Consider the following 27,869-nt stretch of genomic DNA (forward strand, 5'->3'; position numbering starts at 1 on the left):
TGGAATGGTTTTGCATAATTTAAGGCCGTTGAACTGCATGAGTGAACAGGCAGGTGCATACAACTGAAGGATTAATCACAATGTCAAGCTCCAATCATTACCATTAACTTTTCCAATCATTAACGATGTGCTCGCTGAAAACTTCTCTGTTTGTCTTTCTGCTAAATGATAACCTTTTTGAAGTTGAAACTCCTGATACGAGTCAAAGACAGTTGCGGACTGGGTTCTGTCTAACGCCGATTTAACGGAAATCGCGTGCCTGCAGTAGGATGTCCATAATGAACGCGCGCTGCAAGTGTAACATCACATTATGCTGGAATTCCAAAAACTTCCCATAGAAAAACATTCCAAGCTAAACTACATTACCACCATGTACGATTACGAGCACAGAAAACGAATTCAAATAAAACATCTATACAAATAAATCATGTCATTCCTTTTATTTCGCTAAAATCAATCAATGCTGAAGTGACGGTCGAAAACCATATCGACTATCATTCTTATTAATTTTACCACCAATGCGCATCCGAAAACATACCCAGTGAGATTTATCTAAAACGGTTGCTGGGCGTTAAACGGACAAATACCAAGCATATTCAGTGTGAAACAGTTTAATTTCGCAATTGAGTGAGGGCCCATAGCACTTCTTTATCTTGAAAGAAAAAGGCAATTTCACAATATTACAGGAAGCCTTGCAGCTCCAAAGCGCTCTAAAATGTTCCGCTACCATAACATAAGTTATTAAACGGGAACATTAAACGCACCATTTAAGAGGATGGACATTTGAGTGTCTTTATTTACGGAAAAAAGATATATAGAATTTGACGGAATTTTCAGCAGAGTTTTTCACAAGTTCCTGAAATTTTCACAGAATATGAATTATATAAACACTGCAAGCACAATTCGTGTGGCGAAATAAAAAAAAATTACAGACTTTATGATTCGATTCATTTATTTCTTGCATAAATCCGCGCTGAAAGTTAACTATACAACCCACAGTTTCTTAAACGCTGCGCTAAAGGTATTAATTAATTTATCATCAGAAAAGCATTTTTTCATACAATATGTACAAGCATATATATATATATATATATAAACTCCAGAAACTCAAACGTTCACTGCGGACTGGATGTTTAAGTGTACGGTTCATATTGGGTCGTTTAGGGAGCAGTTTTCTTCAATGTCCAGCTCCTGGTCCGAATCGTCCGACACCTCCGATTCGAGTTCTCCCTGCGATACTGGGGAGGAGGAGCCGTGCGAGCGGCTGCGCGGACCGTCGCCGCTCTTCTGATCCGAAGCCATCGCCAGCTTCGGCCGCGGCTCGCAGCTCCTTTCGCAATTGTCGCACTCTGCCTCCCGTTTACTGCTCTGCGGATTCTCCTGAATAAAAATAAACTAAAAGTCACCGTCGGCGCAAATTTCTGGGAGCGGAATGAAAACCTTTGCGTCAAATTGCACGGGAAGAATTCCCATCGTTAATTTGATACCATTATATATACATATGAATATTAATATTTAATATTATATTAATCTGAGGATATATACGCATATGATAAAAGCAATTTGCACCTAGTGCCCAGCTAACGGGTGGGTCTACACAGCAATAAACAACCTGCAGACTGAACGTGTTCATTTCTGACCAGTGATTCAATTATTACAATGTGCGTTTTTAACAGTAAGACATTTTAACAGGTGCATGAGAATCCATTCACTGGTCTAAGTATGCATTTTAAAATGGTTACACAAACATGGAATTTTCACGGTTTAAACCATTTTAATGTTGAGCATTATGCCATAATTAAATTAGCAGAATTTTGCAAGAGAATATACGAACTTCAAATCATCTAAATTATGTCAATTGTTATAGCTAATACCTTAATATGTGATGTATAAGGACAGTGGCTGTTTATTCATAGGCTACTGAAAATCACAGCCTCGGCAACTGCATGGTATTTGACGTTTGATTTGATGTCGCATGTACGTTAATCACACTTTACACAACATATTTAATTGCAATCTAATCACACCTGTTTGAGACGTCGCCATTTTGCTCTTCGATTCTGGAACCACGTCTTTACCTGTGAGTATCATAAGAAAATATATGTTAAGATATGCCAACGTGCTAATTGGTTTGGAAACGATAGGTATAAAATACTGAAAACCGAATAATAAATTTTTATTTCAGGCATTTCGTTTTATTTTTATGTTCATATTTACAAACTGGCGCCTTTCTTACTCAAACAATTCCCGGAAAACATGAAAAGGTGCTTTCTAATGATAAAACTTTTCAATTGGTATTATTATAAGTATTATTATAATTAAACAATAAGTAAAAATTAAGTATAATAGGCCGAATTCTAAAGTTACAATTTATCTCGCACCGTGAATATAGGTCTAAGACTCAGTTGAACACCAGTTTGTTTATTTGTTTATTTAAGTACAACAAGATGCGTCTTAAAGCTTTTTATTTTTACCTGCCGCTCACTGAGCTGGAGCATCTTGGCCAGTCTTTTTCGTTCTGGCGGCGACAGGTATTTCTGTGTCTCAAACTTCTTTTCCAGTTCAATTGTCTGGTCATTGGAGAATCTTACTTGACCCCCCTTTCGTTTGTGTAGCGGTCGTTGTATGAATGGAGTCCATAAAAGTGGTTTCCCTGAAAGATGAAACGATAAAGAAACGGAGGGAACTGAGAGAAGCATTTTGGTTACACAAAAAGGCTTCAATAGGCTTATTGCAAATATAATTTCATCAAGCAACAATTCCCACAGATGGCAACAGTTGTTAGTAATCAAACTGGATTCTCGCTTTTGTGCTTAGTACGTCCTAAGTGCAAACAGTTAGCCTAAGGGAGTTTTAAAAACTATTTGTTAGACTGAGGCTAACATCCGTTTAGCCTAGGCATGCGAGGAAGGCTGTCAGAGCCAAAAAAACTATGGCAAAATTTCCGTCAATGTGTTTCCTGTTGGTTTATCTTGTAAGTGACTTTAACATCCGTCCTATCCATCATTAAAAATATCCTATCTGAAGGAAACTGCGATTTATTAATTGTTCATACATGCGTCGTGGAAAAACTTTGTCCTTAAGCAAACTGTTACATACGTATAAAAAAAACACTAAAGATACGTCGCTCGGCAGCCAGCTTACAGTTCATGAATACAAATATTTGATGCCCAAAAACACTCTTTTTCCATTTAATATTTTGTCATTTAAACGGAGAGAAATATAAAAATCAGCTAGTCATCTCGGCTTATTTCTGAATTACTTTAAATTTCTTTCGTTAAAAAAATATAACGTAACTTACGCTTGCATCAACCGCTTTAACTCTGTAATTGTACATTTTGTTAGTAGACCTATATAATACCGTGTTTTTTGCATTAAAACAAAATGTCTCTAGCTTATCTAAATTGCTACAAATACCGTGTGTTTCTGTGTATTTTATTTTAAAAGTAATACATTTACTTGTCAGTTGAAATTTCGTTTACTGTGCGGTTTGAAAAATAGGAAGCAACTGGTTATTTTTGCTGCCATAAAGTCACATCCCACTCAGAGGAAATGAACAATATCAGAAAAACGGATCCCGGCTATCAGAAGTCGAGTGTTTCCTGAATATGTCTGTATTGAGGATGTCGATAAAATAATCAGCACCGTGCACGACTCCCGGGGAAGAGTCTGCTTGAGGTAGCCAGGAAAACATTTAACAGCTTCTGAAACCAGATTTACTCCTATCGAGAGCTCAAGATTTCCTGTATGAACGGAAAAGGGTCAGACTTTCTGAATACCGGCCGGTAACCCTAGACCAAGCACGTTACCACTAACATAAGTGAGCGAGTGTACATCCCGTTGGCGGACCTCTGTTGTTTGCACGACAAATAAAGTTTTAAAAGCTCAAGGTCGGCTTAAATTGTCCCATGGGGATAAATAGACCTTTTATATAGAATTGATCACCGAATTATACATGTTTCAATTTTTAATCACACTGACAGTTATTTGCGGGGGATGTAATGTTTGCAGTTCAACGTAAAAGAAATTTCCATTGTTTTTGCCAGCTTGCATTCGTTAAACATGGGGTGATCAAGAATTATGATTAAATACATTTAGGCCTACATGAGATGAAAAGATTGCACGATTTCGTTTTTAAAGTTATCACTCCTTAAAATAATGGGGCCATATGAAATCCCATTTGAAACTTTTTTAATGTAGGCCAATATCGCTTAATTCAAGTTAACCAGTCGATTAGAAGAATTATTTAGGATTATAAGCATACAGTAAATAGCTACATTCAAATGACCGTATCTCGAGGCGAACAATTCAATCGGCTATGGACTATACCTGCACATCAAAAGTAATGTTTTAATGTATATCATGAAGAATTATCACGATAATAATGTGAAATATTAATCGTATAATAAATGCAGTATATGATACATTAGAGTTAATTACTATACTCCTGTTGTAATCGAGGCGCTGGAATTCAGAAAATGCAAATATGTAGGCTACATGTATATGTATTATAGTGATTACATTTTTCATAAAAAATACTCTACAGATTTTTCTTCTTTGACAGTAAATACGGTATGATATGGCTCGTACTTACCTAAAGGGTCGTGTCTAATCAGTGCGTGGGGGTAATCTCCGCGGTGAAAGGGGTAGAGAGAGTTTGCAAGGGCTCCGGAGGGGTACGCAGCCGTCAGCGCCGCGGGGTGCGAGAAGGCTGGATGTATCGGTGTTGGCTCATAGATGGGAGCTCTGTACGGCGACACTAAACTCGTAAACGACGAATTTGGAGACGGCATAGTAGGAGCTGAAACTGCTGCATTTGGCGTCGGAGTCACGCTTCTTCCCAGGATATCGTCAATGTAAAAGGGAGTCGGGTGCACGGGCTGAATTGGAGTCGGCGCGTAAAGAGGAACATTTGCGTTCATCGCCGAAGAGACGGGATGCTGGTATTGCATGGTGTTCCTGCAGTTACAAAGCAACAGCGTAACAGCACGCTATAATCCAGTTGCCCATAAAGTTCTAAGCACCAGAGTAATTAGGGCAAGTAGCTCTCCTCATCGGACAGGACCCGTTTGGTAACGCTTACAGCCTACAAGTGTAGTCGATACGTGAGCAATGAGAGGGAGGAGACCGCCGAATGGTCCGCTTCCTGCAGGAACGCTTGCATTCTGATAGGCTCCCAGGCTAATATGCGGTTTACAAATAGCTCAAGTACAGCAGATCTGTAAATGAATCCTATTCACAATCTGGAGTGTACATGCGTCATTTATACCTCTGAATAAAAACTACAATAGGAAATATGCTTAATTAAAATAAAGTTTAAGATGCCTAAAGCTTACTTTTATTTACAATTCATTTGTTGCTGCCTGACGTGTTATGTGCGGGCAAACATAAAAAAGTGCAACGTGACTTTTACTATGACTTGAGTGTGTGGTAAATTGGGGCAAATTCGAAGATGATCTTTGAATTGAGTATGACAGTTATGCGTAATTTCTTAAGCCATTCTGGTCTAAATTATTAATATTAGTAACAACAACAATAATAAATTGGTAAAATATGGCAATATTAAGATAAATAGGCCTATGTATTTTTTTTGCTATAGCAAATTATTTAAAAAAACACTAGTTTACTACCTTGGTCACAAATAACTATATTAGATGTTTTGCGATAAACACAAAATATTGGCGTAATAATCCTACTTTTAGAAAATACAGCGGACACCGCAAAAACTGCTCAACAATAGAAAATAAACTTTACGGATATGCATACCATACTGCGCCGTCTTCTCCCTTCTGACGTTAATGTTAATTGTTGATTTGTAAAATGGATATTATCTGTAAGGCTAACAGCTAATTAAATATAGACTAATTGGCGCAAATGCGGCAATATAGGTCTATGATTAAATCACTTATCGTCCGAAGAGTATATTGGACTATTGTTCTAAACAGGGTGCTAATTAATTGAATTTGACGTGTTTTTTTTTTCTTTTTTGCTCTTTAGACTAAGTGATATCCAAAGCATAAACAACTACATCGTTAGTATTTTAGCAAAATTCGATAGAAGAAAAAAAAAGACATGTTCGGTTTAATTAGACAAACACGGACTTTTATTAGTGGAAATACATTCGCAAGCATAACGATTTTAAGAATAAACAAGCGCTCCATGCTCGTCTTCAAATGCAAGTTACTAGACTCGTTATCTGCATTGGCTTCGCTTCGACTTTTCATTCTAGTTTTGATAAACCCCACTTTCTAACCCTTTTAAGAAAGATAGACCCGCTGGGACCGATGAAACAATAAATATAGGCGTCAAAGGCTAAATAACTTCATCCGAAAGTGCGCGGCCTAGATTGCTAATATTTAAAGTTCTTCAATCATTACGGTTCATTGATCGGACTGGCCTCCATTGGCGTCTAGACTCTTGCGCACAAAAGGTTGTTAAATATAGAAAGCAAGTTGGTTATCTAGGAGTCTACTACGTTTCAGATAGGTAACCATTGGCGCCATAGCCGGGTATGTCACGGGTCATCCACCTAATCCAAGTCCATGTCACTTACCCAGTTCATAGTATTACCCTTCATTAAACTGAACCCTTCGGAACTAAAACATGTATTTGTGAGAGCTTTATGTTATCACCAACAAACGAGCGGTTTCGTGCATTTCCCAACATTACACTTTTAATAACACATTTTACGTCGATGAAATCCAAGCTCAACTGCTACGGCTGATACTCAGGAAAAAAAACAGCACTTTTGAGAAATACGTTTTTATTCCAATAAAATATGACCTAGACAGTTTATTATGCTCCCTGGTTTTTACCATCCTTATAATTAGTGTAAAAAAATCGAATTGACTCGTTTATCAGCAGACATATCAAAAACGTACATATAAAAAATGCATTTAAAGTTTAAGTTCTCCACGCATTCGCCCTACTGTATACGGTGTTGTACGCTAGAGTGAATACGGCAGTTAATGAGAATATTTAATGAGCATAAATAGAAATTATTCAACTATAGGATATATTATCTTTTCGAATGATTAAAGTGGCAATAAATAATTAGCTAGGTAAACAAAATACGGAAGCGATTAAGTGATTAAACTGAAGTTTGTATAACAAGTCGAACAGAATACACATCAGCGAAGACGTATTTTCCTATGTACAACGGCATTAACGAAGCGGATTGATTTCTCCTCGCAGGCAGGACTTTTAACTCAGAAATTAATTTGCCCAAAACTTAGAATTAAACCTATGTTCCCGTATTAGTCTCCATTTGATAAAACACTGGTTTCCCATGAAACTGATCATTTTTGGTAGACATTTCCACCGCCGTATGCATGCCTATTTAATAAACACAGCGTCGCTCGTCAGTAGTATCGGACGACTGCGAATTTAAGATCCCCATGGGTGTGTTTGAGGGGGACGTACGCCCTCTAGTGGTAGATCTGCTCTGCTCGCATCGTCTTAACCTATATTAAAACTGAAGTCGCAGGTAATGCACCATTTTCCACACTCCAATATTCTCGTGCATATAACGATGCCATGACCGAAAGCAATAACATACAAGAACAGATTTTTTTGTAAAAAAATTTAATGTTTAAATATTCGATTAAAATTCTTTTTTGGAAAGACAAATGACAATTGTTACAAAATGCACCCCCCAACATCAACATAGAGCCCAAGAAAGTGAAATACCATTCAGAACAAGGAAATTAGTATAAACTTAGTGACAGGAAAATCAGACATACAAATCATAAACAAGATTAGTCATACAGCTATTAGTTCTGAACTCTGAGAGGCAGCCTGGATCGCACAGGGGTCAAATTCTTCTCATTTTCTACCTTAGAATGATCAAGGGAGGACTTGTTTTCCTTCTTTCCACCTTTCTTGTGCTTTAATGGGAAAAACAGTTTTAAATCCATGGATTCAAATGATGCAGATTTTACGACATCTAGTACATGACCAATTTCTACAGGCATTCCTCTCACCTTGAAGAAGGGAGCTCTTCCATTTTCATTGCACATGATGTTATCCTCATAATAGGAATGTTCAGTGATGACACTGTCATTACTGACGCAAACCTCTTCTTCCAGGGAGTCCTAAGTCACAAAATGAATTATAAAATTTCTCTTTGGATGACGGCACATAAAACGACGCACGTGAAGATCGAGGCCTTCCATACCTGGTCGACTTGTTCCTCTTTTTCTTCATTGACAGTCTCGCATGTCGAAAGGGCTTCTTGCAGCTCCTGCTGCTCTTTCCGGAAGTGTTCCAGTAGCTCGTGCCGGTTCTTGGTTTTAGCGAGGACTCTGGGGTAATCGTAGTCTCTGCGCTGAGGAGTCCGGCCTGAAAGGCGGCGGGACATTAAACCCGTCGGAGATGGATTCAGGTTCAGACACTGCAGATCCACGCCAACATTTTGTTCCATCCAAATCAGTTGAGTACTCCGTGAATGTGACTCGTTATACTCAACTGGATGAAACAACTTCTTGGACTGGATTTGTATTTTCCTGCACATTCCGCCCCTGAGACCCACCAGCACACCACTGTCCACCTCGGAACCATGGCTTGGGCCATGTAGGGGCAGCCTACCTGTGGGGAAGTCCCTCCTAAGTTCCTCCTTCAGGAAAGTGTTGACTTTGGAGAGTGCCTCCTCTGCGTGGGCGGCCAGCTCAGCCCCGTCACGTTGTAGCACGCCCTCGTCTGAGCCGATCTGCTTTTCCAGATTCGTCAGGGTCTCCTCCACGTTGGCCTGCTGCAGTTGGAGCTGCCCGTTCGCTTGCTGGAGGGCTTGTTGACAGCTGGCCTCAATACTCTTAAAAGGGAGAAGAGGATCAGAGACAGTTTAGCAAGTGAACTTTGACTCTTATGACCAAGTTCCACATGGTTGAATCAAAGCGAGCAAAAACAATGGCGCAGAACATTCCCCTTATATATATATATATACACACACACACATTTCCCAGCTGATAACTTAAGTTGGATCTAAATGCCTAAGCATTTATCTTTCCTGAATTGCTTAACCCATTGCCTTCTTGGTAGAATTCATTAGCTGTCTATAACAATGGGGAAATCTTTGCTTATGGGAGTTACACATAAACAGTCTGAGGGCAGAAGATGAGTGGTTCCCTCTGAACCAATCAGATTGTGGAGGTGGGTCCAAACATCTACAGGTGTTGGGAACAAGACTGATTGGTCCTGCCTCCTCTAGTCACTTGATTCCAGATGGATTCATTACAATGGGTCCAGAGAGAACCAATCATCGTTTTCATTTTCCCTTCAGAACATTTTTGTTCTTGACAGCCTTGCTGTCAACTACTACAACTCCAAATGAGCAAAATCATCACGTCAGCTCAGGATGCACTAGAAAGACCCAGATCCAGTAAAGCGACTCCAACCTCCAGCATGGTTTCAGCGGAGGCTTTGCGAGTTCTGATCATGGACAGCTGGTCCTCAGCATAGGACACCACGCCGTCCATCGCGGCCCCGCACTGCACCGCGGCCGTCTCAGCCAGCCGGCTGACTGAGGTCTTCAGGTAGGAACACTGGCCGGAGCACTCCTCGGTCACCCGACCTCCCTCCTCGGCTGTACGCCGGGCTTCAGAGATCAGCATGTCGGCTGAGGACTCCAGGAGCCCTCGGCAAGAAGTGACAGTCTGCTCCGACTTGGTGCAGCGCCTGCCAGGGATTTCGGGGATATATTTAATAGCTAGGTGACTGGTGATCAAGTGACAACTCTGTCTGAATCTGCATGACCTAAAATACTTCGATAAGTCTATTGATTCGACGACATTTGGGCTCCTTGCCCTCCAAAATTACTTACAGCTGTATGTCTTGCTGCAGGTTACCCATTGGGACCTGCACCGCATCGGACTGTCTCAACAGGGCCTCAAAGTCATTCTGGGTTTCCATTGTCAGCAGGTTTAGCTGATTCTGCAGGCAGGAGATGACCTGGGACATTCCCTGTGGAAAAATGGGCACAAGCTGGTAAAAGGCACGGATCTGCGAAATGCTCGCATTTCAGAGCGTGCATATAAAAGGGAGAACGGACCGTTGAGTGCTTCTCGTTTGCCTTGATGATCTGCTGTTTCAGGCAGTCCTGCTCCGCCTGCAGGGAGCGAAGGCCGTCCGTCGCAGATTCACGCATCTTAGCCAGAGCTGAGGTGTGCTCAGTGAAGAACGAGGCCATGTCATGCTTCATGCTCTCCATCTGAGGACCACCAAGTTACCAAATTGAGATGTTCTTGAATAAGGATTCTCATAATACACAAGATTGGATCTAGGGTTGAACAATACTTGAAAGTTCACATTCCAATGGAGATTTCTGCAATAAATACGGCAATATACTTTAAGACTAGACCTGTTTACATAAAAAAAAAGATAGATGCTCCTCAACTCATGATGGGTCTACATTCCGATTAATTCATCACAAGTTGAAAATATCGTGAGCCAAATATGAGTGGTCAATATCTCATAACAATGTGTTGCATGTTTACACTTACAATTGCTACAGAGACTGGCAGCATCTATGCCACCACGCTTCCATCACATGGCATCAGAACAATTCGCGCGACACGTTGTCGACCCGGACACAGTTCAAAAGTCAAAGTTGGGTCTGATGACTACCGAGTGTGGATCACTACCGCGCCATTATAGAGTCGAGATATCCCAAATCAAACCATCGTAAAGTGAGGAGCATCTGTTTAGCCAACTACGTCGGTGGTGTTGCCACAAGTTTAATTAAGTGCTAACAGACACAAAGCAGTGCTGACAAATCATTTGCTTTTGCTCAATCTCTATAGAATCCAAAATATTTCCAAACAGCAGAAGACCACTGTCTTTTAATGACTGGTTCTCGTTTGCTTTTCTTCTCCTCAACCCAACTGACCGTTGCAGTCCTCACGATGACATAACTACATGTACATACTACATGATTATTTGCGCAGGGCTAATCAGATCTGAAGTGCATTAGTAAATGAATGCTTAGACATACTTTTTCTGCCAAGATGGAATGGCTCTGCAGGGCTTCCTTCAGCGTTTCATTCATCTCCATCACAGCGTTTATTCCAGGTAGGATTATCGCCAAGAGACCTTCTTCCATGTCAGTCTTGTGCTCCTCCTACAGAGAATCACACGATTCAGTCGTAGGGCTATAGGAGTATGTGCACAGGCAGGGATTAGCAGGAGTTAACTCTGATTCAGATGATCGTACCAGAACATGGTGAAGACGATCCTTTGTGTTCTGGCACAGCGACTCTTGCTGTGCCATATCAGCTTGGCACTTGGTCACGCTTTGGCTGACAAGATCCTTGATGCTCTTAAAAGATGAAGCTACGACGGACGAGGCTTCGCCGAAAGCGGTGCGATTCAGGGTCAGCAGGTCCGCTGGCGGGAGGGGAGAGGAGGAGATTTAGCACAATTTCCTCAGCCACCGCGAGTTCAAACGGAAGCGCAAACTCACCGACTGATCCAGAATAGAAGCTCAGCATTCCCTGATGCTTGGCGCTCTGCTCTTCGATGGATTTCTGCATCTGGTTAAAGTCGGCCTGCATCCGGCTGCCGAAGTCTTGCTGCGCATCCACGTTGTGTCGCTCGATGGCTTTCTTGCGGTCCAGTTTCTCGTGCAGACCAGAGACGTCGCTGGTACTGGTTTCAACGGTGGCCAGCAGCTGAAACAAAGGGTTGGGAAGGTGTCCCAGTTCGTTAGACCGTCCCCCCCTATCACACCGAAGTGTCGAGTCGGCCCAAAGCAGAGGCCGTGGTACCTCACCTCGCCCGCAGTGCTGTACAGTTTGCTCTCCGTGTTTTCCAGCTGGGAGACGATGAACTCCTCTTCGCCAAGTTTCATCCTGGTGAGCTGGAGGTCACGGTTTGCTTCATCCAGCTGACTCCTGACCTCTCTCAGGTCCTCTGTGCACTGCTCCAGCTCACGCTTGCCGTCAGAGAACAAGTCTACCACCTGCGATAGTTCAGCATTGTAAGATCATAAGAAACGAATTGGCTCCCTAGAACTTGACACTGATCACAGGCTTAGGGCCCTAGTGGCCTTTTCGGGCATTTGTCGGTTTCCTTTTTCCAGATTGTCGGTACATACCCTTTTCATTTCTTCCTCCAGTGCCAGCATTTTCTCTGTGAACTCTGCGATCAGTTCTTCCTGTTTCAGTATCTTACTGTTCATTGTACTGTAATGAAAAGTGACGTCAGTAATGTTAAGACATTAGCGCAGCATTTAAAGAAGTTTCCCCTTGCCCTCGATTTCGCAAGAGTTCAAAAAAACCACCAAGTATGTTCAGACGTACTCGAAGTTTTCTGCGGACAAATAGACACCGTTCTTCTCCCGAGAAGCAGCCAAGTCTCGTTTCAGACGCTCAATCTCTTCCGTGTACTCCTGTTAAGCCAGTCAACACAAACCGATTAGAACTGCATAGGAATCAATGACCAGGGAAGTCCAGCATCCAGGTACAGCAGGACCACGAGTTCTACCTTGATGAGAGCTCTCTTAGTCAACTTCTGGTTCACTTCGGGCTTGTTCATGATGTTCTTTGCTCTGTTGGCGTACTCCAGCGTACTCAAAGTTTCCTGTGGGGGTATTTAGAAAGAACAGTGTTACACATTTCATTTAGAAAAAAGTACCACTCCATCACTGGCACAAGAAACTAGTTTCAACATTTCCCTCAAAATTTTTCTGCAACTTTAAAAGGTGATGACCAGAGCGAAAGTCCCTTCATGAGAATAAATAAAGCATCTACTTGAGCTGAATTTCAGTTCGCATTTGACGAAAAGTTCCCCCCGTGAACAGACCTCCAAGTTGATGGAAGCTGGAGAAACCGTGGCGATGATTGAGGTCTTTGTTCGACCACCCAGAGAATCCTGGAGGATGCGCGTAAGCTTCGACTCCCTGTACGGCACATGGGGGGTTCTCTCCACCAGTGCCGTGATCACACGGCCCAGCGTCAGCAGGGATTGGTTGATGTTGCCCGCCTCTCGGGCACGCTTGTCCACAGCCCCCGAACGGCCAATGTTCTCGCTGCCAGCGAGGTCGACCTACGCAAGGACGACCCGGAAGGGTTTTGTGGAGCCAAAACATTGAGCCGTCATTAAGCAGACCTGAGGGGGGGAATACGAATCTTACCAAATTCAGCTTGCCGATCTTGACAAGCTCCTCCCCATCAAGAGTGGTCTCCTTCATGTGAATTGTGACGGAGAACACGGAATGAGAGCGGCTGAAAAGAGAGAGGAAACCGTCGTAAGGCTTTCCACAGCGGGTCGAGCGATGAAGGTGGGACGTGGTCTGCGATTCACACCTGGAGTAGGCATTCATCAGAGTAGACGCAGTCTTCCTTTTGGCAGCACCACGCTCCAGGATCTGATAAACCTCATCTTTGTTGTGCACTGTGACTTCCTCAAGGCCCTTTATGATGACCCCTCGCTGAAAAAGGGAAGATAAAGTGTGTCACTGAGGACGACACGCTCCCGTGGCCAACAGGGTGATATGGCACATAAAAAATTAAAATTTCAGGCAGGATCACAATTCATGACCTTAATTCTTTTTCATGCTAGCCTTCAGACTATCTTGCAAGTTACTGAATAATACAGCCAGTTCCCCTATTTTTAAATAAATAGCCCTAAAAGGCAAGCTAACCTAACCTAAGAGAAACACACTCTGCATTCCGACATGCAAACAATTGTTGTTTGCACTGTGTCAGTTTTCCATACATTACTAATGTGGAATTCTATCTAGGGGCCCAACTCTTCCATGTTGACCGCGCCACTACGTTGTTAAATATGGAAGGCGTCACGTGATGCAAATTGCATGCTGGGATGAGGTCATGAAGAGCGAGAGGAAGAAATGCAAGGCACTACCTACTGATTTGCCATGACTGGTTCTATTGGGGTGTCAAAATGGATTTGGCTGACAAAACTGCAGATGTGTGTAAAGAACTGCAACTGATAGAATGTGCGCTATACATAACAATCTCTCCATAAAGGCAGATCGTGGAGACAACAAACCATTCACTAAGATCATCAACATCGCACAGCCATACGAAAAGGTTATAATTTAGTTATCGAACTACTCCAGTAGTGTTAGAAAGTCTTCAAACAGAGACCAAATCTCTACACAAAATTCCAGTATTTTCACCCCCCCCCCCCCCCCATCTGTCTCTCACACACAGGTTTGCATTTATATCTTTGTGCGGACCGGCAATTAATTTCTATGGGGAAAATCCTAATCCCAGCAATTGTAATCTTAACCCCTACCCAGCCCTAATCATAACCATAAGTAAACAAACAAAATACAAGACTTCTGGCATTTTAAGTTTTTTGATTGCAATCACGGATTTTTTTAAATAAAAATTTAATTCCCCTTGTGGGGACTGAAAAAAAAAAAAAAGTTATCCTCACATAAAAAAAGGTTTTTTTTTAAATACATTTCATACCCACAGTGCAATGCACACACACTCCGAATGGCATCTCAAACATACAATATGGACATAATGGGTATTGTCAACAGTGTGGCCCATGATAAACCAAGCATACAGCAGAGCAAGAAATCACTGAGGTTCCACAAGATCTAAAAAAGGGAAAGGCAGGTTAATTTACTACATAAATGAACAAGGATATGGCCCATACCTTATTACGAGGGTCATCAAACATCTGAAGCCTTTCTGTAACATCAGCAGAAGGGCTGAGAAGATCAAAGAGCTCCTCATTATAGATCTCCAGTAAGGACACCTTCACGGAGAACTCCGTTCCGTTATCGGACAGCTTCTCAAAAATCTGATGAAGGGTTCGTGGGATGACGCCTGCCAGTGGATCCTAGGAGGGAATTTTACCAGGATAAATATATAAAAACTAAAAATTACAGTTACAATGTAGTGACAGATAAGACCACAGCAAACAAGAAAAGATTTTGTGGTGACCTAATAACATCTGCAAACAAACCATAAGCTGACCTTAAAGCGCCAAGGTCAATGCACTATTTATTGCTATCAGAGGGAACATTTTGGCAATTTAATGCAAGATTATCTGTGTGGTTCCTCATATACCTCTTCCCATGTAAATTCCTCATTTGGAGACCTTTCACCCTCCATTGTGAAAGTTTTCCCTGTTCCAGTCTGTCCATATCTGCAAATTTAAAAAGGCAAAATAAAATTTCACCGAGACAGTTCAGTACAGTTGCTTAGGTAGTTCTGCTGTTCGGTTAACCGATTGACAACTCCTATAACTTCCCGCCTGGGACCGATAGACTTCTCGACGCTAATACTCACGCAAAAACTGTGCAGTTGTAACCCATAATGACTTCATCCAAAATCGGGCAGACGACACTTCTGTACACCTCGATTTGCTTTGCTGAAGGCCCAAACACCTGCATTACAGTAAAGAACAGAAGTAAACTAATATGACAACCACAAAATAACTGATCCCCTTTTCCAAGCACATTGGGACAAAGTCACTCTTCATCCTCGCTTGACAGAACTCTGGTCTAAACCCTTCGGATACAAGAGGATTTGTGGGCAGAGCTCACCATGTCAAACGTGTAGGTCTTTCTGGCAGACTTGTCGCCTGCCCCTCCAGTGCGCACATTCACTTCCCTCCGGACTTGGTCGCACTCGATCACGGAGTGCGAGGACTTGCGCTCCGCCGTGTTGAACGGTCTGCGAGGCGGTGGCGATGGAGAGATGGAGGAGGTCAGGATGCGCTCAGAGTGAACATAAGGTGCCAAAAGACCCCGAGGTTAAAGTGACCATGCTCTTACCTGCATCTCACGACAACCTGGATGTTTTTCGCCTTTTCCTCCTTTTTGCTAAGGACCGAAGAGTTTGCCGACATTCTGGCCCGTTTTAAGGTCTAGGGGAACGTTAGAAGCAATATAGATCACTACAGAACCAGCAACAATAAAACGCATTCAAACTCGCAGTATAACTATCCAGCAATCAATGAATGATGTCTAAATTATTACCCAAAATAACCACATATAAGGATGACAATATTAGGTGTAAATAGCGATTAATCTGTCAACTAAATAACGGGGAAACCATCGGAAAGTGCCGAGAAGACAGACGGATTAGCTTGGCGCTAACTTTTTTTACGAACTACTCACGAAGCAATTTTAGCGCTTTACCTGTTACCCCTGTTATTCCTCTGTCAGTCGCTGTCTCCTCCGAGTAATACAAGAATATTTTCTGACCAAAAAAAAGCTATTTTTCTAAAGCAAGTGCACCGCAAACACCCTCCAACACGGACACTACACTTATCGGATTGCTTTTCCCTGCTGGACTGCCTCTGGTATTTTGAATGTTGCGATGATGTTTTCTTAGACCAATCAGAGAAGACAACGACCCAACTGCGTGCTTTCATTGGTGAAGACGTAAGAGTCCCTCGAAGGGCACCATGGGAAATCTCGCGAATTTAAATTAGAATAGAAAGAGGAACTGCTGGTGGATGTTGATGTTTCTCGCCTTAGTAACGGATCCAATGGGGCGTATTTATTGTTATGTGGTTAGTTTTTCTTTAACTTTCTACAACTAAAACGCGATTCGTCCCCCGAAAGCTTGGTTCGCCACGGGAATACGTCGTGCTCAATGACACTGAACAATTTCTGAGTTTGTCTTAATATGATATTATTCCGTCCTTTCACAACATAAGAATTTCATATGCTCCAGGCGACTTTATCCAGCATAACTTTATATAATGGCATGTATTTTTTTTCCAATTGCGTATTAGTTTATTTGATTAAAATTTAATCCATGTTACTTAAATATAGAGGCTACATCAAAGGCAGTCGTGGAGGTGAAAGCTGCAGTACTGGAGGAGTTTGGAGAGTTCATTGAGAGACACTTGGATTGGCTCCAAAGATTTCGAATGTTTTGGTAAACCATTCAATGCTGTAGGAGGGGTCAGGAACATTGGTCAGGGTGGGGATGTCTTGATTATCTCTGGGCATACTGAGTGGTGGAAGGAACAGTTTGAGAGCCCCCTCAAGTGAGTGAAGATGTCCTCTCACCGAAAAGCAGTGCTTGAAAGTTTTAGTGGATTAGAGAAGTGTTTCTCAGCCTGGTCTTTGGAGACCCCAAGACAGTCTACATTTTTGCTTCCTCCCGTAGACAGATGACGTTGTTATGGTGGTCAAAACCTCCATGGCAGCAGGGGGGGATGAGTTCCGTAGAGGGATATTGAAAATATTGTTTCAGTGATATGGCTCGCATGCCTCTTTGATATTGCATGGAAGATGGGTAGAGTATATCTGGACTGGCAAACAGGGGTGGTGGTTCCCCTTCTCTGTCTCCCCGGGCTGCAGACCCTGCATGACGCCCTGGCGGCGAAGGTGGCGCAGTTCCAGGACATCATCAAGATTCTGGGAGACTCTGCCCAATGGTTGAACCATAGAAATCAGAACAGCAAGACACCTTTTGTAAATGCAGCATTGGAGAAAGCATTTAACTGTATGCTCCAGCACATACTATGGGAGGCATTGCGGGACTGTGGGTGCCAGAGCTGCTACTGCCTGCTCTTGGGGGGGGGGGGGGGGATTGTGTGGCTCAGTGGGTTAAGCTGCTGTGCCTGTGATCGGAAGCCTAGCAGTTCGAGCCTGTAAAATAGTCACATGTCAGTGGGACCTCAAGCATGGCCCTCAACCCATAGCTCATGCTTGCCGACTATGCACTGTGACCCCCAAGCTTGCTCTCATCCATATATGTGTCTGTATGTCTCAGGGAGAGCAAGATTAGGTAGGCAAAAAGAGAATTTCCCCATGGGGGAACTATTGTATTCTTTGTGCCTGTATGAATGTAAGGTACTTGGAACCAAATCAAAGTTATCTAGAGTGAGTGTTGGTCTCCAATGTTTGTGAATTTCAAAAAACAGGATATGTAGGTTGCAAGGATATTTGGTATGTAGACCTAGAGGTGATGCAAATGATGTTGTGCTTCTGGCTTCATGCTACCTGGACCTCTAGTACGCATTGGAATCGTTCAGTGCTGGGTGTAAATCGGCAAAGATGAGAATAAGCACCACCATATCCTAGGCCATGGTGCTGTCACAGAATGGAGTCTCTATCCTCACCTATGATCCTGAACTGTAGATAATAACCAAAACAATAAGGTTGTGAGGCCACAAGAGCGCTGCTCTGTGCACATACCACTGAGTGGAGGCCCCAGCGCAGACTCGGGACATGTTGGGACACCAGGAAAAGATGATCAACATGAGAAATATTATACATACATACTTTATTTACCTTTACAGTATGTCAGATCATCAATATTTTTTATATTCAGATATTATAGTGATAATGAGGCTGAACGCTGTGGACTGACATATAACATCCATCCATCCACTGTCCAAACCGCTTATCCTACTGGGTCGCAGGGGGTCCAGAGCCTATCCCAGAAGCAATGGGCACGAGGCAGGGAACAACCCAGGATGGGGGGCCAGCCCATCGCAGGGCACACTCACACACCATTCACGCACACATGCACACCTATGGGCAATTTAGTAATTCCAATTAGCCTCAGCATGTTTTTGGACTGTGGAGGGAAACCGGAGTACCCGGAGGAAACCCCACGACGACATGGGGAGAACATGCAAACTCCGCCCACATGTAACCCAGGCGGGGACTCGAACCCGGGACCCAAAGGTGTGAGGCAACAGTGTTAACCACTGCACCCTGACATATAACATATTTGATTTAATAGCATAAAGCGTCTTGGAGGTGGGTATGACATGCTTGATTTAATTTTCTTTTGTAAGCTGCATTTTACACAAGACCATTCAGGGGCACTTCTGGAGGGAGAGGCAGTGCTCCCGTGACATGCATGGTCCCTCTAAATACGAATGCCACTTCAGTACTTGGGTCTGAAACAAATGCATTATTATTTTTACTATTATTATTCATATTTGAAATCAAAAATTTAACAGACGCTTAACGTGGGTGCGCCAGGTGATCGAGTCGCTTCAGTTGGTGGAAAAAAAAGCTTGTGGAAGCAAGACAGTCCAAACAAGAAATTAGATTGAGACTCATATTTGTAAAAACTTATCAGCTTTCAAAATTGTGTTTTGTTTCCTAATGCAGGCAATCTAGTGTAAAAGTAAAACTTGGAGGACATTAAGGTCTAATGTATCCGCCACTCCAACAGAACAACTTGCCCCAGTCTGCTCCCCAGCTGAAATGGTCTAGTAGCGTCACTGACCGGTCCGCCGTATCCTTCTCTTTCAGGACTCAGCACAGAGCAGAGCACCCGGAATCTCTGAAAGGACGTACCGGTCCGCCCGATACGCGTCCCGCCCCCCAACAAGGTTCTTTGGTTGGCTCGCTATAGTTCCGCCCTTCATCGTCGGGTGTTTGACACTGCTAAACAGCGCCATGTATCGCTCTCTCCGAAACCTTCAGCGATTAAATAGCAGCCTCTTAGTATTGCAAAAGAGCGCCAGTATCAGAAAAGGCAGGCCCTGCCTCTCTGCAGCCTTTATTTCGTCTAGAATGGTGAGCTTAATGCAATTTTACTGCGCATTTTCTCCTGCATGGTCATTATAGGCCCTCGGATGACCTTTTCTACTTCTATATACGACTAGTAAGCAGCTGCTACTAAGGCATCGTGTAATTGATGAATCATCGAATGTATATTCTGTCCTGCCAAAGCTGACATGTTTTTATTTGGGACGTGATGTAGCGATAAATGTATATTTTAAGTAACGTTACTCGCCTGTGAGCAAGCGTCGTTGAAATACCATTATAAAATATCGCACTGGCTGTTTAGGTCAAAGTCAATATTATGAGATTAATAATTGCTGTATATCCCGGCCACTTCATAGGCCAGTTCGGAATCATATCGGATCGAGCGGGACACTTTCGGTGAACTGAAAGTTCCCAACGACAAGTACTACGGCGCGCAGACTGTCAGGTCTACGATGAACTTCAAAATCGGCGGTGTTACTGAAAGGATGCCGGTAAGCGTTTGCAATGCATTTTATTTTTTAGGTTTTTCAAATGACAGGTTCCCTATCTTTCAGGATATATGTGCAGCTATAAAACCCAGTGTGGCAACAGGATTTGTTATGCAATTCTATGCATCTCTTCAGTCGCAGTAGTTGTTCTGCACAGAGATGGCACCGACCGTACGCGTGAATTGTTTCCGTGCATCTCTCAGGTTCAGGTTATTAAAGCCTTTGGGATTTTGAAAAGAGCTGCTGCAGAGGTGAACAAGGACTACGGCTTGGACCCAAAGATTGCAGATGCCATTGCGAAGGCTGCAGACGAGGTGCTAGATCTTGATACCAGACTTTGAGATGTTATAGCGACTTCGGGCAGGAAAATGCTGACTGATATTCTGATAGTACCATTAAAACTGTATTGTAGTGAGACCTCTGTAAATGTTGTTGTTTCATAATACATACTGTGTGCGCTACATATATATTCTATATTGTATTACAAATACAGCCGTAAGTTGTCATGGAAAATCATAATTAGAAAAGTGAAATTGGAAAAAATCATTTCAAGGTGAATTTTCCCAGCACATTTTATTTCACTGAATGTACTGTGATATAATACTTCCTTGTATGTTTATCATTCTCAGGTCATAGCTGGGAAACTGGATGAACACTTCCCCCTGGTGGTCTGGCAGACCGGATCAGGCACTCAGACTAACATGAATGTGAATGAAGTCATCAGCAACAGGGCCATTGAGATTCTGGGAGGGAAGCTGGGTAGCAAGGATCCAGTGCACCCTAACGACCATGTCAACAAAAGCCAGGTAAGTCGTGTTAACTCTTATGCCTTCAACCAGAACCTGTACTGGTTTGAGCAGGACACCTTTATCATTACACAGTAGTGGCACGACCGTTTCAGTTTGCTTGTGTCAGGATCGGCAATGCCTTAAATTCAGAGACGCCCTCTCTCGGCAGAACCTGTGATTCAGCAGTGTGTTTCCTCGCAGAGCTCCAACGACACGTTTCCCACAGCCATGCACATTGCGGCTGCCAAGGAGGTCCACGAGGTTCTCCTCCCCGGGCTGCAGACCCTGCACGACGCCCTGGCGCTGAAGGCGGCGCAGTTCCAGGACATCATCAAGATCGGGCGCACCCACACGCAGGACGCCGTACCGCTCTCCCTGGGACAGGTGCTGAGCGCCGTCTTCGGCGTGGTCTAAACAAAACGTAGGGACACGCCTTACTGTGATTTGAGCGGGTTGGCACATCAAGGCAGGCTGCATATGTTCAGTGTTCTGTGTTCAGTGTTCTGTGTTCAGTGTTCAGTGTTCTGTTCTGTGTTAGCTCTGATTTATTCCACATTATTTGGGGTACCGGCAAATGCCACACGGCTAATTTAAGCAGCTGACTGTTAATCTGCATCACATGCACTGCAGATGCATGTGATTAATTACATATAAGCTTCAGTTTCTAGCTAAAACTAAACATACATATTATTATGGAATAAATAGTATAGTGATACTTTGTTCATCGCAACCTTGCTCTCCATGAGACACGCAGGAAGGTTTATAGGTGAGACCAAGCTTGGGGCTCACAGCACAGGATCTGCCAGCGTGTAGCTCCCTTGGAGTTCGGGATTCAAACCAACGACCTTCTGATCAGGGGCACTGAGTCTTAATCTGCTGAGCCATACACTGCCCCCCAAAAATGAATGATTTAAAAAAAAAAAAAAAAAAAAAAAAGATACCAGTAAAAAAAATCTATAGAATGTGGTTTGTTTGAATGAGAAACGTTTAAGAAGATCAAATGTTTGGTTTTTGAAATATTTTGCTTGCAGCTTGTTTCGTTACAATGACTGACAGCTTTCTGTGCCTGTACCATCCAGGAGTTTGGGGGCTATGTCCAGCAGGTGAAGTACAGCATTGAGCGCGTGAAGGCGGCCATGCCAAGGGTGTATGAGCTAGCAGCCGGGGGCACTGCCGTAGGCACCGGCCTGAACACGCGCATCGGCTTCGCTGAGAAAGTCGCAGAGAGGGTCTCTGTTCTCACAGGTACCTCGAGTTCTCTCTATACGGAAAATGTCAAAGCTGGCATCTTCTGTAATGTTTGATGTATGATGTCCAGGTCCGGTTCTCCAGGAATTATAGAAGATATTAATGGATATTAATTAAGTTTTATGGAAAAAAAGAAGCTAAATACACTCCAATCCAAAGCTACTTAAAATTTTCCATCTAGTTACAGAGCTGGATATTTTATTGGTGCAAATTCCTGTTAAGGATACTGGGGCAGGGCCTGTTCTTGGATTTGAAACAGGAACAGGCAGCCTGGTGCAGCGGAATTTATCTTTTTAATCTTTCAGGTGTTTCTAATACTGGTGTTCTGAAGATTTTTGAAATGTTAATCCTTGGCTGGGATAGGATGTGTCCCAGGTTCAGTCCAATCCGGGAACCGCTGACTCCTCCGCGCTCGGTCGTGCAGGTCTGCCTTTCGTGACGGCGGGCAACAAGTTCGAGGCGCTGGCGGCCCACGACGCCCTGGTGGAGCTGAGCGGGGCGCTGAATACAGTGGCCTGCAGCATGATGAAGATCGCCAACGACATCCGCTTCCTGGGCTCGGGACCCCGCTGCGGCCTGGGCGAGCTCATCCTGCCGGAGAATGAGCCGGGCAGCAGCATCATGCCCGGTGGGTGGCCCTCTCATCAGTCGCTCTCCCCCCCCATACCCACACGTCCGGGTAGCGTCACGCTAACTCCGAGCCACACGATGAGATATTTACAGCCGCTCCTCCTTTAGTGACTACCTCAGTTAGCAATCTCCAAATACGACGGATATAAGAACTTTATTTTCTGACCGACGCGCATATTTACAACTTTTCATATGCCTGACAGCATGCACCAGAGTGAGAGAAATGTCGTTAAAAAAATGTTTCATGAAGGCTGTCAAGTGGTCATTTTGCTTTAAGGACCTGGTGGTTGGAATGGAGGAGTGTTTGTCCTCACGTGTGGGGACAATTTGAAGTCCTGGGTTTAGCTGTAAAACTTGGACAGTGAGAGTCAACAGAAGAGGTAATGTGAAGAATGAGAACTACACACGGGGAAGATGGTAGCTGGACGGGAGACCTTCTCAGACCAGAGCCTTGTTTGACCTGCTCCCGCCTCCTCTGCACCTGTCTGTCTCTGGCCAGCATCCCCATTGGCCATCGCTGTCACCTGACAGCCTCATTAAAAACAGAAAAAAAACCGACGATCTTATTTTTGGCCGCGCAGTGAAGGATACCTGATTAAAATAGAAATGGCCTGTTTTTTAAAAAAAACATGCAGATTCAGTCCTGCTGTCTGAGCTCAGAGTGGCTGAAGGCCATTCACAAAACAGAATCTCAGCTTCCAGCCAGATTTAAAGGAACTTTACCTTCTGCTGAGCTGCATCGTGGGTTGAATGGAGTGAATGGAGGTCTTTTTGGTTATAGGGGTCGCTTTGGGTGGCTGTTCATCCACAGCTGTCACTGCCATTTTTGGGGTAGGGTTAGGTTTCACGCAGTGTTTGGTTTTTCCCTTGGCATCTCTCTGAATACACCTTCGAAGTTAGAGGAGGGATATGAATTAATAAAAACTGCGTGAAGGTTTCTTACGCACGTTGTTATTGGCTGTGCTAGTTGATCTTCAAGATTTGCACACCAATGAAATATTTTTTATTATTCTAAGTCACTGTAAGAGAAAGCTGTTACAAATTCTTCAGTGGTTTGTGTTTCAAGCTTCGAAATGCTTCCAGTGTTTGTAAAAGGCCTCGACCTCATCTTGGACAAAAATAGAAGGCGGTGGTGGTGGGGGGGGGTATTTGACGTTTGTCCAAGAGCAAGTTGCTGTGCACGTCCTTTGATCGTGTCCTATGCAGTCACGGTCTGCCATCTATCACAGGCGATTTTAAAGGGATTTACTTAACACTGTGTGGTTATTACACACGGCACCTGAAACCAGGGATTTGGGGGATCGAGCATTCCTCAACTGTTTGGGGTGGGGGGGTGGTACAAAAAGAAAATATTTGTCAAAGAAGAGAGGGAGTAGAGCAAAGTGCATGAGGATGGTATTGCTGTTATATAACCACTGTTGCTCAATCTGTCTGCTACAGGGGCGATTTTTGGATTTCTAAGGTGGGGGACATAAGAGGGTCCATAATTTATACAGGGGGACTAACCTTATCAGTAGCCAATCACATGTTTTGAAATGGTGAGTAACGGAGGAGGGGCACTCCAGGGACCAATCACCTTTCAGCTGAGGCCAGTGTCCCTGGGGCCCTGCCTCTATATACTCCCTTGGTCATGTACTCTGTTAGTTTTCTCTGGTTAATTTATTCTTGGTTGGTGATATTTCAAAGTCTGCCAGTCGCAGTGATTGTAAATGGGTGAAAGGAAGGCCGAGCGTTTAATGCAAACCTTGTGGTTGTGCCCCCTAACTGGCCGTCTCCTGTTTTAAGCGGCCCATTCGTGCATCTTCCAAAGGCTTATCCAGTAGAGGGTCACGGAGAGCCTGGAGCACATCCCAGGAAAAACAGGACACGTGGCTGGGGACTCCCCACGTGGGATGCCGGTGGCCCAGAACACATGAGGCTTTATTCTGCTTGTCGTTTCCAGGGAAGGTGAACCCCACGCAGTGTGAAGCCATGACCATGGTGGCCGCCCAGGTAATGGGCAATCATGTCGCCGTGACGATCGGAGGCAGCAACGGACACTTTGAGCTGAATGTCTTCAAGCCCATGATGGTGAGAATGCATTTTTTTATGATATTGTTAAAGGCGATTTTAACGGGAATCATCTACTTTGGTGTTTCCCAACCCAATCCTTGGGGAACCCCAGACAGTCCACATTTTTGCTTCCTCTCAGCACACCTGTACCAAGTATTCAGTGTTCCTGATTGGCTGGGAGCTGGGAGGGAGCAAAAACGTGGACTGTCCGGGGTTCCCCGAGGACTGGGTTGGGGGAAACACTGATCTACATTACAACTAATACGCATTGACTTTTGTTACATCATTTCTTCATCTACTAATCTGAATGCAGACTCTGCTTTCAGCAATACAGGATCGTTATTTTAACGCCATGCTATCCTAGCAGAATCGCAGATCAGTGTTAAAATGTTTGAGCCCCGTTTTACCTCTGGGTGATTCAAAAATCACACATACATAGTAATGAATATATTAATCTGTATGCATGTAATAATATATTTAATAAATAGCTTATTTTGTGGTTAAATGAACAATTAAATGTTCTGCGCGGCTCAGAATTGCCAGCATGAGAGGTTTATACTCCTGGACCCGTTCGCTTACGCGGTAACCTTACAATATCGTGGCATCTGGGTCCTAATGTCCATAGAAAGAAGAAGAAGGTCAGGCCTTCCAGATCTTCTGCAACGTTTCTTGGGTGTGTGCTGGCTACTCTAGCACCATCCTTTACACAGACAGCCAGGGATTTGTTCCGTTCATTTTCATTATTTGCTTAAATCTAGATATTCGATTTGAGAGAAAGTCACACACACAAGCCGAGCAGTAGAACCGATCACTCTCACGTAGGGTTTATGTGGGAAGTAGAGTTACTTTCCCAAGTTGATTTGTGCTGTTGGACTTCTCATGTATTTTCACACATTTACTTTGAAAGTAAAGGAGCCCATCTCAAAGTTCTCAGTGTAGTGAGGCACGCACCCAAAACCGAATTGCGTAACGTGGTTTTATGCTTTGAGGGCTGATTTCTCTTCAGACTAGTTACTTCTTGGTAACATTTGTGGCCAAAAACCACGGAAAGACACACGCTTCTGTGCTTTCTGAATGTTCTTATTCATTTGTTTAAGATGCAGTAACATTTAACAGATAGTAAGTTAGGAGTAAGGTAAGGATACACGTAGTTTAGTAAATTCCGACTGATGCTCTGTGTGTAATGTAGTTGGTTCCATTTTTTCCCCGTGGTGTTGACAGGTTTTGTTTACCTTGTGTCTGCAGTTTTGCTCTTACATGCAGATTTATTCTCTTATGTAAGAGCTTCCTGCGTTCCACAGTATCGTACACAACAGCTGAATTCAGACCAGCGTGGATGTATTTTTAATACGGCTGCATTTGTGCGTCGTAATTGGCGAGCGGTAAAGATGGAGTCCTGCCAAGGCCTCCAGTTTTGTAAGACCGGTTTTTGCTGCATTGCGGTGGAGGACGGACAGCCCGTCGTGAAGCAATCTGCTGTCCGGGACTCAGTCTGCACTGTGTCCTCTCAGATTAAAAACGTGCTGAACTCCGCCCGTCTGCTGGGTGACGCCTCCGTCTCCTTCACCAAGAACTGCATGGAGGGCATCGAGGCCAACAGAGAGAGAATCAACAAGCTGATGAACGAGTCACTCATGCTGGTCACGGCGCTCAACCCACACATCGGTAAGCCATGCGCGGCCACTAGAGGGCAGGCACGTACAGCTTTCCTCCACCGGCGGCAGGGTGAAATCCACCCAAGGTCAGACTGAACGGAACGGGGAGAGTTTGTGTATTTTAACCATCGTCCTCCATAGGGACAGATTATGCTATTATTTTTTTTAAAAATGGGCACCAGAACGTTTAATTCTTCCTTTGTTTCAAATGTTGCTCCTAATATAGACGTCAAAGGTGATTGGATTCGGAGTGGAGTGTCAACCAAGAGAGCAGAATGGTAGCAGATGTTGTCGGTCAGACTTAATTAGACCTGCAGACCGACATGTACCTGGGACACGTGAACCAGCTGACCTCAGACAGCGTTTCTCCGCGCCCGTGACTGTCGGTTCAAGCCGTGTCAATAATGCAATCAAGCTCGTAGAATAACGAGGGGGGAAAAAAGTTATGGTGTTTCAGCCAATGCAGAAAGGCTGAACCTGAGGCTAAATGATTTCTTAATGCTCGTTTTAATCTCCCCTGATGAAACCCCGTCTGTTTAGTTTAATGGATTACCGTATTCTCTGTAATACAATCAAGGGCTTTTTAATGAGCATTTGAGGGCCCCTTTGCTGTGTCTGTCGATGCAGAGCTATTCTGTGATGGTACTAAACAAATAGAATGTCAGCATATTTCCTGGATGCAATGCTAAGGGTCTTATTTAAAAACAAGCTAGATATCAGACTTTAGGAGCCTCTTTAAATGGATATGCCGTACCCAGGGCCGCTGAGATGAGCCCTCTATCCTTGTACCCTCATCGACTTAAGAATTCCCGTATGTCATAATCAGGCCTGTATTCTGAATCGCATGCAGTCTCGTCGCTGGATGTCTAGACTCTGCAAAGCTAACTGATTACTTTGCCCCGGCAACGTTGCTTCCTAGGTTACGACAAAGCAGCCACGATCGCCAAGACCGCACACAAGGAGGGCTCGACGCTGAAGGCCACGGCCGTCAAGCTTGGGTACCTGACAGAAGAGCAGTTCGACCAGTGGGTCAAGCCTCACGAAATGCTGGGTCCCAAGTAGGGCGCTGCAGTGCACTGGGCTTGGGAAATGCTCACTTCATCTTTGTACAATAAAAGAAACTCTCGGTGCAGAACACTGTGATTCTTTCCCCTCTTCATTAAAGCGATGTGCACATACCGGAAGCTTGAGAAGGTTACGGAAGGTTCCGCCGCTACTTTTTATAAATTTGGCTTTTCGGAAAGGGTTTGTCTCTGATGTACTATAATTTCCACGCTGATATCAAAGTACTGTTAAAAAAAGAGGTGCTTGCAGATTTTTCTGCCCCCGGTACGTTTGCTCAAGAATCCGAAGCTTCTATTTCCAGTGTTTTTTAGGCTAGACATTTTCTTATTGCCTCGCTGTGATGGAGGCCAATTTTGCCTGAATGGGTCTTTCTTCCAAAGTCCTTATATTACCTAGAAGTCCCTACTACCTACGTAATCCGGGACTTCACCTGGGGGTGGAAACCAAGTAATGAGGTTTTAAGATGCCTACTTCAGCCAAAATATCCAGTCCTCTT

At 43.7% G+C, this 27,869-nt stretch overlaps 3 protein-coding genes across 3 annotated transcripts; 1 reads left to right on the top strand and 2 right to left on the bottom strand.

The window, feature by feature from the left end:
• Positions 1 to 595: 595 nt before the first annotated feature.
• On the bottom strand, positions 596 to 5,108 carry hhex (hematopoietically expressed homeobox). The gene is made up of 4 exons (XM_048988063.1): positions 4,595 to 5,108; positions 2,475 to 2,653; positions 2,028 to 2,078; positions 596 to 1,380 (listed from the first exon to the last, which is right to left on the bottom strand). The coding sequence occupies exons 1-4, from the start codon at positions 4,950 to 4,952 to the stop codon at positions 1,147 to 1,149; spliced, it is 822 nt and encodes a 273-aa protein (XP_048844020.1). The 5' UTR covers positions 4,953 to 5,108; the 3' UTR covers positions 596 to 1,146.
• Positions 5,109 to 7,574: 2,466 nt separating this feature from the next.
• kif11 (kinesin family member 11) lies at positions 7,575 to 16,294 on the bottom strand. The gene is made up of 23 exons (XM_048987969.1): positions 16,118 to 16,294; positions 15,752 to 15,843; positions 15,521 to 15,650; positions 15,264 to 15,361; positions 15,042 to 15,120; positions 14,626 to 14,811; positions 13,299 to 13,423; positions 13,127 to 13,217; positions 12,796 to 13,038; positions 12,478 to 12,573; positions 12,294 to 12,382; positions 12,089 to 12,176; positions 11,765 to 11,953; positions 11,456 to 11,663; positions 11,207 to 11,379; positions 10,988 to 11,113; positions 10,046 to 10,204; positions 9,818 to 9,957; positions 9,393 to 9,672; positions 8,587 to 8,809; positions 8,177 to 8,340; positions 7,983 to 8,093; positions 7,575 to 7,886 (listed from the first exon to the last, which is right to left on the bottom strand). Exons 2-23 carry the CDS (start codon positions 15,823 to 15,825, stop codon positions 7,773 to 7,775), a joined length of 3,186 nt encoding a protein of 1,061 aa, XP_048843926.1. The 5' UTR covers positions 15,826 to 15,843; positions 16,118 to 16,294; the 3' UTR covers positions 7,575 to 7,772.
• Positions 16,295 to 16,455: 161 nt separating this feature from the next.
• On the top strand, positions 16,456 to 27,443 carry fh (fumarate hydratase). Its single transcript, XM_048987911.1, has 11 exons — positions 16,456 to 16,494; positions 19,208 to 19,474; positions 19,804 to 19,938; positions 20,139 to 20,249; positions 20,565 to 20,741; positions 20,925 to 21,107; positions 21,803 to 21,968; positions 22,396 to 22,599; positions 24,544 to 24,671; positions 26,165 to 26,318; positions 27,228 to 27,443. The coding sequence occupies exons 1-11, from the start codon at positions 16,471 to 16,473 to the stop codon at positions 27,368 to 27,370; spliced, it is 1,692 nt and encodes a 563-aa protein (XP_048843868.1). The 5' UTR covers positions 16,456 to 16,470; the 3' UTR covers positions 27,371 to 27,443.
• The last annotated feature ends 426 nt before the right edge of the window (positions 27,444 to 27,869 follow it).

The sequence above is a fragment of the Brienomyrus brachyistius genome, chromosome 20 (genome assembly GCF_023856365.1).
Source record: "Brienomyrus brachyistius isolate T26 chromosome 20, BBRACH_0.4, whole genome shotgun sequence".
Taxonomy (NCBI): Eukaryota; Metazoa; Chordata; class Actinopteri; order Osteoglossiformes; family Mormyridae; genus Brienomyrus; species Brienomyrus brachyistius.

What these genes read in the sequence shown, in the direction of transcription:
- hhex (XM_048988063.1), bottom strand. Translation starts at nt 4,952, where the DNA reads ATGCAATACCAGCATCCCGTCTCTTCGGCGATGAACGCAAATGTTCCT. An exon ending in TCCAGCTCAGTGAGCGGCAG is followed by an intron (nt 2,079 to 2,474) that starts GTAAAAATAAAA and finishes TGATACTCACAG; the next exon opens with GTAAAGACGTGGTTCCAGAA. An exon ending in AATGGCGACGTCTCAAACAG is followed by an intron (nt 1,381 to 2,027) that starts GTGTGATTAGAT and finishes ATTTTTATTCAG; the next exon opens with GAGAATCCGCAGAGCAGTAA.
- kif11 (XM_048987969.1), bottom strand. Translation starts at nt 15,825, where the DNA reads ATGTCGGCAAACTCTTCGGTCCTTAGCAAAAAGGAGGAAAAGGCGAAA. An exon ending in TTGATGACCCTCGTAATAAG is followed by an intron (nt 13,424 to 14,625) that starts GTATGGGCCATA and finishes TCCCTTTTTCAG; the next exon opens with CGAGGGGTCATCATAAAGGG. An exon ending in TGTACAGCACTGCGGGCGAG is followed by an intron (nt 11,664 to 11,764) that starts GTGAGGTACCAC and finishes CCTTTGTTTCAG; the next exon opens with CTGCTGGCCACCGTTGAAAC.
- fh (XM_048987911.1), top strand. Translation starts at nt 16,471, where the DNA reads ATGGGGCGTATTTATTGTTATGTG. An exon ending in GGCGTATTTATTGTTATGTG is followed by an intron (nt 16,495 to 19,207) that starts GTTAGTTTTTCT and finishes CTTCTCTTTCAG; the next exon opens with GACTCAGCACAGAGCAGAGC. An exon ending in TACCGCTCTCCCTGGGACAG is followed by an intron (nt 21,108 to 21,802) that starts GTGCTGAGCGCC and finishes TGTACCATCCAG; the next exon opens with GAGTTTGGGGGCTATGTCCA.